Raw genomic sequence first — 11066 nt, 5'->3', positions numbered from 1 at the left:
TTGGGCCTCCTTTGGCCTGTATTACTGCAGCAATGCGGCGTGGCATGGAGTCGATCAGTCTGTGGCACTGCTCAGGTGTTATGATAGCCCAGGTTGCTCTAATAGTGGCTTTTAGCTCTTCTGAATTGTTGGGTCTGGTGTATTGCATCTTCTTCTTCACAATACCCCATAGATTTTCTATGGGGTTAAGGTCAGGAGAGTTTGCTGGCCAATTAAGAACAGGGATACCATGGTCCTTCAACCAGGTACTGGTAGCTTTGGCACTGTGTGCAGGTGCCAAGTCCTGTTGGAAAATGAAATCTGCATCTCCAAAAAGTTGGTCAGCTGCAGGAAGCATGAAGTGCTCTAAAACTTCCTGGTATGTGGCTGCGTTGACCCTGGACCTCAGAAAACACAATGGACCAACACCAGCAGATGACATGGCACCCCAAACCATCACTGACTGTGGAAACTTTACACTGGACTTCAAGCAACGTGGATGAAGTGCCTCTCTTCTTTTCCTCCAGACTCTGGGACCTTGATTTCCAAAGGAAATGCAAAATTTACTTTCATCAGAGAACATGACTTTGGACCACTCACCAGCAGTCCAGTCCTGTTTCTCTTTAGCCCAGGCAAGACGCTTCTGACGCTGTCTGTGGTTCAAGAGTGGCTTGACACAAGGAATGCGACAGCAGAAACCCATGTCTTTCATACGTCTGTGTGTGGTGGTTCTTGAAGCACTCACTCCAGCTGCAGTCCACTCTTTGTGAATCTCCCCCACATTTTTGAAGGGGTTTTGTTTCACAATCCTCTCCAGGGTGCGGTTATCTCTCTTGCTTGTACACTTTTTTCGACCACATCTTTTCCTTCCCTTCGCCTCTCTATTAATGTGCTTGGACACTGAGCTCTGTGAACAGCCAGCCTCTTTAGCGATGACCTTTTGTGTCTTGCCCTCCTTGTGCAAGGTGTCGATGGTCGTCTTTTGGACAACTGTCAAGTCAGCAGTCTTCCCCATGATTGTGTAGCCTATAGAACTAGACTGAAAGACCATTTAAAGGCTTTTGCAGGTGGTTTGAGTTAATTAGCTGATTAGAGTGTGGCACCAGGGGCCATCAATTTTGAACCTTTTCACAATATTCTAATTTTCTGATATGATGAATTTGAGATTTTCATTTGTTGTCATTTGTAATCATCAAAATTAAACAAAATAAACATCTGAAATATATGAGTTTGTATGTAATGTATGAATATAATATACAAGTTTCACTTTTTAAATGGAATTACTGAAATCAATCTACTTTTTCATGATATTCTAATTTCATGACCAGCACCTGTATTGCAGGAGGATTAAAGGTGCTGCCCTCCACCAAACGGTCAACATTCAGCTTTCAGGTGATGCTAATGCTCTCCAAATGGCCTTTCACCCAATACATTCCAGAAACCAGGAGAATGAATAAGTCATATGTTAAAAAAGAAAAAAAAAATTATATAACTCATGACTCACCAGCTATGAAACAAGACAGAGAGAAACCGGTCCTTCTCTGCAACAACCAAATAACGATTGCATTTCTTTTGGATGTATTCACCCTGACAGCTGGCCTACAGCGATTCGCAGTGGGGTAAAACAAAGCAGGGGTCCCTCAACAATACTGTTAGAGTATAACAGCCCAGTATTCTTCTGTGACATAATTTATGCATATAATTCTTTTGCAATAACCTAAAAGTAATTTTGTCAAAACCAAAATAAATAGTTTAAGGTGTAACCTTCACTCTATTTCAAGATTATTTTGAATGCATTAACTGAAAGCTGTTAATTAAACTGTTTTAACAGGAAGAGGTTAAAAAATGAAGTGGCTAGCAAACATCTAAGCTGTTTTTGGTAGAGTTTAACAAATGTGTATTCATTTGAGACATTTTATTTACAGCACATATTACCATGAGGTTTTTAAGGAGCCTGATATTCTGGAATTCTGCTTGAAAGACTCCCTCCCTGCTTTCCCACTTAAGCTTTTCTTTTGACAGAGGTACAATGAGTGACAGTGATGTGCAAAAAACATCAGCAATGGCAGCTCTGATCTTTCTGTCAGTGCCAAAGTACAGGCAAAGTGGGAGTTTGGGAAGCTGAGAAAGAAAGAAAGAAAGAAGGGACACTTTTTATGCACTCAAATGCCTATTTCTCTGTCCCAAACATTCACCAACTAGCACTTTCCATCCTGCTGGGAATCTGAAAAAGGTTGAGGGGTGAAATAACTAGGCATAATTGCCAGGCTTGGCAGACAGGCGCTAGGCTCTCACCAAATGTTCAGTATGAGAGCGAGATTATAAATGAAGAATGGGAGGAAGAGGAGGAGGAGTTATGCGGGTGCCAAGATGCCTTTCAGTTGAGAGCATGGCTCATCTGAGAAATGAGGATAAGGAAGCTGAGAAACAGGGAAGCGGACAACTTAAAAGGGAAACAGAAATGAGAGGAGATGGATGGGTGAGATAGACATCAATGGATCAGAGTTAGTGGAGGTGTTTAAAAAATGGACATTAACAGAAGGAAATCCTTCCTCTTTTAAACCTTTTCTCAATATTGCTGTTTTAAATATTGAAATTTGTGGACGATAACTAAATGTGTGAGACCATACGATTGTTTACAATTCACGGTAAGCTCAGATCCAGAGATCAGATTGATCTTTACAAACCACACGGTGCATGTGTATGAAGATCTGAAACCATGAGTGCCGCCTCCATCAGAAGCCCTCAGAGTGTCCTAGTTCAATCATCAAAGTTAATAAGGCTGTAAGATGCAAAAAGGTCTGAAAGCAGGTCAAACAACTGACAGCACTTTTCTGTCGTAACAAAGAGTGGCAGTAATAACACACACAAAAAAGATCTTTAAAGAGAGACCATTAGAGAGGGAAGTGGTTGGCTGCTATAGCAACTAACCTCGGCAAAAATATATACATTTGAAAAAAAGCAGATACTAGGGAAATTGATGGAGAAATAGAAGTTAGAGAAAATATAAATAACACAGATGAATTCACCTGCTCCTATTGCAATTAATACTGCAGTACAGCTAGCTGAGACAGAAAGTCAGAAAAGTTAGTTTGAGACAGATAACCTGTGAAAAATATCAATCTCATCTGCCTCCTTTTATCTATCTATCTATCTATCTATCTATCTATCTATCTATCTATCTATCTATCTATCTATCTATCTACAGTGGACAGCGTCAAGGAGGCTAATGGACCAATGGTTTCTCAAAATGACAATAAATTCAGCATAATAAAATTACCTCCAAAATCTCAATGGAGCATCTATGGGAATTTATATTATTATGCAGCTAAGAAAGCCGAATGGGTTGCTATGGTATGATTTTAGGCAATTCTTCCAAATTAACATCCATTAAAAATTTTTTTGCTTTCATGGGCTCTTGGTATGAACTCAAAGATTTAATGTTGTGCACAGTATTTTTATAGGGTTAAGCTCAAAGGAATGTAGCTTTATTTCTTTAGTAGCTTTATTTTAGTTTGCTGAAACCACTTAAGCCTCTTTGAACGGGTGTTTGAGATCATCAAGTTTCTGAAATATCGACCCTTGTTTCATCATTATCATCATGATCATCCTGATGAAGGGGAAGCAGAAAACCTGCTGTACATAATAATGTTCATATCTTCATATTTTACTGTTGTTTTAAGGTATGGAGTACATGGAGTACCTTTTGATCTCCAAATATAGTGTGTATTATGGCATCCACTATTATTTAATGTTGGCCTGCTTTGATCAGAGTAAACTATCCTATTTTTGTACATAATTTTAATCACACTTCTAATGTGATTTATCAACAGCATTCTTCAGCATTGAAGATTTATGATATGAAACAACTGTCGCTCTTTGAGAATTCTTTTATCACTTCCATCTGAAATCCTTTTGGGAGAATGGAGCAATGGTTGGTTGATGGTTAAATGTCACAGTAACTATCATGGTAATATACTCCAAACAGTGCTAGCTGAAACATTAAGTAAATTAGATATTCTGATGTTACTAATACCAGTTTGTTTGCCAACAACAGAGTTGCAAAGGTCTTGAGAAAGCTCACTGGTTTTGCCCATCATGCAATTTATCATGTGTGACAACTTGGTAATTAGAGTTGGGTTTTTTCCGGCCATCAGTTGTCAGCGATCTAATTGATATTAATTTGCACAAAGTGGCACGATTGCTTTCTAATAACTGATAAATTACATCTGATGTCATAAGTTTCCACCCCTTTTTGCACTTCCCTTCCACTGTGTTTTCAGAACTTTTCACCTGTGCCCTTCCATGTAACTGCACACAGGTTATACATTTTTGAGCAAAAGATTTCGTGCACCCTTTGGAAATATACATGCTCAAATAAATAAAGGAAACATGTAAACAACACAATATAACTTCAATCAAATCAAACTTCTGTGAAATCAAACTGTTTACTTAGGAAGGAAGAACATTTCCTTCCACATGCTGTTGTGCAATTTGAATAAATGACAGGTGGAAATGATTTGCAATTAACAAGACACACGTAATAAAATAGTGGGTCTGCAGGTGGGGGACTACAGACTACTCAGTACCTGTGCTTTCTGGCTAGTTTTGGTCACTTTTGAATGTTTTTCACACTCGTGGTAGCATGAGACAGACTCTGCAACCCACACAAGTAGCTCAGGTAGTGCCACTCATCCAGGATGGAACATCGATGCAAGCCGTGGCAAGAATGTTTGCTTTGTCTGACAGTGTAGTGTCCAAGCCAGACAGGTCAGCACACCAGGAGCCGTGGAGGAGGCAGTAGGAGGGAAAAACCTCAGCAGCAGGTCCACTACCTCTGCCTTTGTGCAAGGAACAGGAGGAGACACAGCCTGAGTCCTCCAAAATGACCCCCGACAGGCCACAAATGTGCATGTGACTTTAATTACAATCTTTTTTATGACTCCATAAGGACTATATGAGGGCCTGACATCCACAGATGGGGGTTGTGCTCACAGCCGAACTCAGTGCAGGACGTATGGCATTTGCCAGAGAACACCAGCAGTGGCAAATTTGCCACTGGCGTCCTTTTCTCTTTACAGATGAAAGCAGGTTTACATTAAGAACACGATAGAGTCTGGAGACACCATGGAAAGCAATCTGCTAATGCAACATCCTTTGGCATGACCGATTTGGCAGTGAGTCAGTAATGGTGTGGGGTAGCATTTCTTTGGAGAGCCGCACAGCATTTCATGTGCTCGCCAGAGGTAGCATGGCCGCCGTTTGGTACTAAGATGAGATCCTCAGACCTCTTGTTAGACATATACTGGTACAGTTGGCCCTGGGTTCCACCTAATGCCAGATCTCTTGTGGCTGAGTGTGCCAGTAGTAGTAGTAGAAGTAGTAGTGTGTTTTTCCTCTTTAATTTTGTGTGCAACTCCAAATCCAGGCCTCCATTGGTTAATAAATTTGATTTCCATTGATGATTTATCTGTGATTTGGTTGTCAAAAAATTCAAAGTACATAATATTAGATAATATTTAATTTATTCAGATGTAAGATGTGTTATTTCAATGTTCCCTTTATTTTTTTCTGAGCAGTGTATTTACCTTAAAACTAGTGCTGTATTCAGTTCTTATTTTACATCCCTGCACTGCAAAAAATATAAATCTCAATAAGTTATTTTTTCTTAAAATAAGTGTGTTTTTCCTTGATTTGAGGAGGTAAGTAAGACACTTTGCCAATGGAACAAGACAATTTCCTTTTAAAATAAGAAAAAACTATTTTATCGTCTTATTTCAAGTAAATATTATCTAACTATCTTATTTTAAGAGTGAAAATACTCATTCCATTGGCAAATCATCTTATTTACCTGCTCAAATTAAGGCTAGATATACTTAATTTAAGCCATTTTTTACTTATTTCTGGATTGTTTTTGCAGTGTGGATGTCTGCCAACTGGTGTAAAGGTTATGCACTGGGATCCTGACAATAAGTGGCAGTTTCTGACCTAATCTACCAGCAGGGCAAAGACGGGGAAAGTATTACTCTAACAGGGGACCAGGGGAGACCGAAAAGAAAGCATGAAACAAAAAAATATGGCCATAGTTCTTCATTTTATATATTTAAGAGAGCTGCAGAACCAAAGAACCACTTGCACCCCTGCAAATATACCAAAAGAAAACAGTGATTCTACCTAAATATAAAAGAACCTCCAAGTGAATCACCTTAATCTTTTGTTGTTGTTAAAAATCACCTGTAAATTTAGAAACTAAAATAGGTTCAAGGAGAAAATCACTGGACACTATACACCATAACAGGGGGCCAGGACCAGTACTACAGGCACACTGACCCCTCTTGGCCACTGCCTAGAACCGCCCATGCTCTGTTGGCATTTAACTATCTACCACTTGTATTTAAAGAGAATTAATGACATGAGAGAATTGGCTACTCAAATCTCTCGAGTCACAGGGCAAGCTGTAACAACAATGGATTTTATACAAGGACATATGGCTGATTACATGTAGGTGTGAGTCTTCCAGCAAGTGTGAAAGATGCAATCAAGTCTTTTGAAGATAGAGAGGGTAAAAAATAACTAAAACAACGCCTGGAAAGAACACTAATTACTTAAGAGATTTAGGGATTAGGGAGAAGAGAGACACAATTAGCCAAATAAGCTTTCTTAATATATCGTGGTTAAATCTCTGCAACGGTGTCTGGGAATGCTTGTCCAGCTAGTTGCAGTTTTTAAGATAATCCTTCAACTTCCTATCTTTCATAACAGTATTCTCTATTCTAAATAAGTTGCAGTCATGCACAATTACTTTGGTATGAAGCCATGTGATAGGCAAGGTTTGCTCACCTTAAGCACAGTGATGTTCCAGGCATAGCTTTCCATGGCCTTCTGAAGTTTACGACCTTTCAGACCCTCCTTTACTCCAATGCGATGCAGATCTTCATGGAAGTCCAGACCTGGAATCGGACAGACTGACATGTTTCACCTAGAAGCTATTTCATTAAAACCCACAAATACCTCTAACGAGGCTATAGTTTGCTCAAGTCAAAATCACTTATTAATTTATTGAACTCTAAATATGGTTTAAAGGACAAAAACATCAGTTTTAGATGAGCCTGTGTTAGACTTTAACAAATAATTCTTAATAAGGGAGAGGTAAGACATGTTATTCAATAAATGAAAAGTAAAGAGGAAACACCAGTACCATTCTGCATACAATTATAACTGATGTAATTGAGCCAATTTGTAAATTCAATTGTAAAGTTGTCATAAAGGGCTTGGATACCTCTGTTAAAGTAGGAGCAATTTGTGAAAAAAAGAAAAAAATCACCACAGTAAACAATCCTCCCATTGCATCCATTCAGGAAAAGGAGGAACATTTGGTGGAGCTTTCTAAGCTGACTGGACAAAGCAATACCCACTGCTTGCCTACTAAAGTTTAATTATGGCTAAGAAAACACACAAAAACTTCATATGCAGCAGGTGCTTAAAGGTATAGTGGAGGATTTTTGTGATTTTTTAAAGATTCCCACCCTCTCCATTTTACAAAAAAAAATGCACATGCACAGCCCTGCTTCCTTGAGAGGAAACTATTTAACGTGTGCTAGAGCATGCACAAGCCCATTTCTTCTTGTGCATGCTGTTTGCATCGTTCATACAAGCTTACTTCCAAAAGAAGATTTGCAACTTTTCCCACTATTTCAGACTCTAACCCTAACCCAACCGCTAAGTAAAAATGCGGTCTGCCTTACGTAAACATATCACCAAAATGTCAATTAGGAGGACCACTTATTTTTGATGATCCACCCAGAACAAGAACATCCTCCACTATACCTTTAACCTGGCAAGATGGATGTGTTGCACTCTTGGTTTAGTATTGCAAATATCATCAAAGTGTCTGCTATCCGTTTTTTAAAGATAGAATTGTGGATTCTGACAAAACGGGTATAATAAATCAAGCTTAGCATGCTTCCTCCTGCTCTGGCTTTCATCACAGCTGTAAGTCTCTCCGTTAACTATAATACTGCAATGTGATTGACAAACTCGTGCTAGGTTGCTTCTTGAATGGTTGAGGCCAGAGGTGGGCAAGATAGACTCTGTTGTGTTTTTGAAGGCACAAATAAATAATAATAAAAAATTCAGTTTGAAGGCAAGATTAGTCTTTCCATGTTATATCAAATTGTTGGTTTTGGTGGACTAAGCTTTAATATGTGAATATTTTTGCACCCTTCTCCTGATAGATACCTTTGCAAACTTTAATCAATGTTATACTACCCTCTCTTGAAGACCATAAGTTTAGCTAAGTATATGAATTTGCAAGAAAAAGTTTAATTACAGACATTAGCTACACATTAATTATGATAAGTGATGCAAGGTATTTACCTAAAAAAGCTGAATTCTGGAATTGAAACAAAGTTCAAGTTTAATGGTGAGCAAATTAATCTGTCTGTTGTACAATTATATATATATATTTTTGCACTTTTAATTTCCATATGTGTTATCTAACCAACATTAAACAAACTAGTTGCATATAATATATGTCATATAAAATGCAAAACAAAACTAACATTTAAAGCTGGGTGGGTACACTTTAGAGAACAACTGTTTTTAAATTAACCAACTTTGATGAGAAAGAAAAACAGGAACAGTGGGGCTGCATCTCCTTATGTAATGTCTGGCCTTGAGAACAGTTGTAAACGCTGTTGTTGCAGGGAGGCCCTGATTTCTAATCGGCACAGAGGGCCTTTGTGTGTTTGGCTGATCTGCTTCCAAATTAATGCTTTTTCTACCACAGTCCAGTTAGGATCAATAAGGCCAGTATAATTTCTTTCTTTTTTTTATTTTTATCATTTGATTCCCTGGACCCATGTGATGGACTGGCATCCTCTGGATGTCCGGTGTTGCTTATAGGGCTAAAACTGAAATGGTACAACGGAGGCTAACCTCTAATTAGGCTTCAGAGTAGGTCAGGCTATGTTGCAGCAAAGGCAAAGCATTCCTAATCCATTAAGGGTTTAGAAGTAAACTCCCTTTAAACCTGTAAGACTCAGCTTGCCTGTAAGACTGTCCCTCAAAGATGACCTTAAGCAACAGAAGCTTTGATTTTCTGCACAAGGACTGAAGAAACAAGACAAGTCGATGAAATAAACTACATCTTGCAATATTTTCTTTCAAAGATGTTGCACCGCTGCTGTTAAAAAGCAAATTATGTCTTTTCTTAGAAAACTGGAGAATACTTAACCCAATAAATCCATCACATGTTTCTAACATAATAACTTAAATTGATCATTCTGAAGAAATCCTTTGAAGGGTAAATTGGCATAAGATTCAAAATGAAGCAACTGTTTCGATTAGCTATTTTTAATGCTCCATTTACAATGTCTGCTACCCTTTCCTAATTGTATAACACAATAGATGTAGTCCTACTAGAGAATAAAAGCCTGAAATTTATATTAAAAGAGATAAAGATTAATCTGATTTTATAATCTGCTACACTTAATGTGCAGCAGCTTCTACAGAACTAAGTAAGGGAGAGTGTGAACAGAGGATGGGACAAAAACAAGTAAGCAGGGAGCTGTAAAAGCCACAAAATTAGCTCCTGGCGCTTTTTACCAATATAGGTTCTTAGCATATTTAATCTGGCAATGATTACGAGTCATCTCTGGGTAACATTAACATGATTCCTGCTCCTTACTGTCACTTTAACTCTAGGAAAATCAGGCTAATAAGCAAAATGTGACCCCATGGCATGCTCTGAATACACACAGACTTTATAGCTTGCTTCACTAATGCTGAGAAAGCGGAGCTCAGAAGGAAGGATAAAGGAGACAACATCTCTTCAGAGTAACCACAGCCCATAGCTTTTAGATCTTATAAACAACACACCTATTTTGCATTGATAACGGAAACTGTACAACATTCACATACAAATCGTACCAGGCATGCAGGCAGATAGACTGCAAGGTTAGGGTTAGTAAATGACAAAATTAAACAGAATTGCTAAAGCCAATTTTGTTTCATTAAAAATAAATGGTACATGTTGAAAGGGATATTTTTATCCCTCAGATCAATGTTTGCTTTATTTATCCCGAATCATCAGACTCCTGAATCCATGATAAGTGCCATCATTGCAAACACAGAAAGGGATGAGCTGGAAAACCGACGTTACAGAGTAAAAGACAACAAAAGGGAATTAGATGTCTTTATCGTGGATATTCACAGCAAGAAAGCTGTCAAAAACACAATGAACAAATCCACAGTTTTTAGACACAGAAAGATGAACACACCAGAGAATTGACAAAACACGGAACACTTGATAACAAGATATTTTCATGGGGCCATAATTATTCAGCTCTATGTATTCTATTGTATTGCTTCATCTCTTCATACTTAGATATACATTTTATTTAGGGATGCACGATATTGGGATTTTGCCCGATATCCGATATGCCGATATTTTAAAACTCATGTAGCCGATAATCGATATCGATACCGATGTTAAAGCTGGACAAAAATAAGTAGTCGTTGAAAATAGCAGTTTTATTATCCATTTCTGACACTTTGAAAAATAATATACTCAAATAAATTTTCATATGCTGATATCAAATTGATTTTTAAAAACGCGGTATCGATTTATTTTACTTTCAAAATCTCATCGTTCTGTTACAAACTCTCGTGATATTTTGCAAATTCTTGTGAGATTTTGTTAGTAAAATAGATCGATGCCGCGTCAATATATCAACATATAAAAATATGGCAAAATTTCATGAATTTTCGGGGGATTTCGTAGCATAACGATGACATATAGCAATATTTCATAAGTAAAAGAGATTGATATGGTGTTTTTAAATGGAAATATATCAACATATGAAGATATTGTGATATTTTAATGCATCAATATTTTTTCCCTCGTCTTTAGAAGTTTTTAAGTCTGTAAAAAAGAAGTTTTTGAGGAAGAAGAAGTAGTTTTTTTTTTTTTTTTAGACTTTAGAAACTCAGAAGCTGATCAAATATCGGGTTAAATATCGGTCTGGTGGCCGATGTCCGATATTCAGTTTTAAGGCCGATACCGATAGGGAGCCGATTATATCATG

The 11066-nt window shown here is 37.8% G+C and overlaps 1 protein-coding gene across 1 annotated transcript in view; it reads right to left on the bottom strand.

The window, feature by feature from the left end:
* si:ch211-210g13.5 (inactive phospholipase C-like protein 2) overlaps positions 1 to 11066 on the bottom strand; it is a 97287-nt gene that overhangs the window by 3263 nt on the left and 82958 nt on the right. The window contains exon 5 of the mRNA XM_038278306.1: positions 6820 to 6929. Coding sequence (XP_038134234.1) covers positions 6820 to 6929 — 110 coding nt within the window. The remainder of the gene's footprint in view (positions 1 to 6819; positions 6930 to 11066) is intronic.

Source organism: Cyprinodon tularosa, unplaced genomic scaffold (assembly GCF_016077235.1).
Source record: "Cyprinodon tularosa strain WSP-4 unplaced genomic scaffold, ASM1607723v1 ctg14, whole genome shotgun sequence".
NCBI classification, from domain to species: Eukaryota; Metazoa; Chordata; class Actinopteri; order Cyprinodontiformes; family Cyprinodontidae; genus Cyprinodon; species Cyprinodon tularosa.
This window is presented reverse-complemented; position numbering and strand designations above follow the sequence as displayed.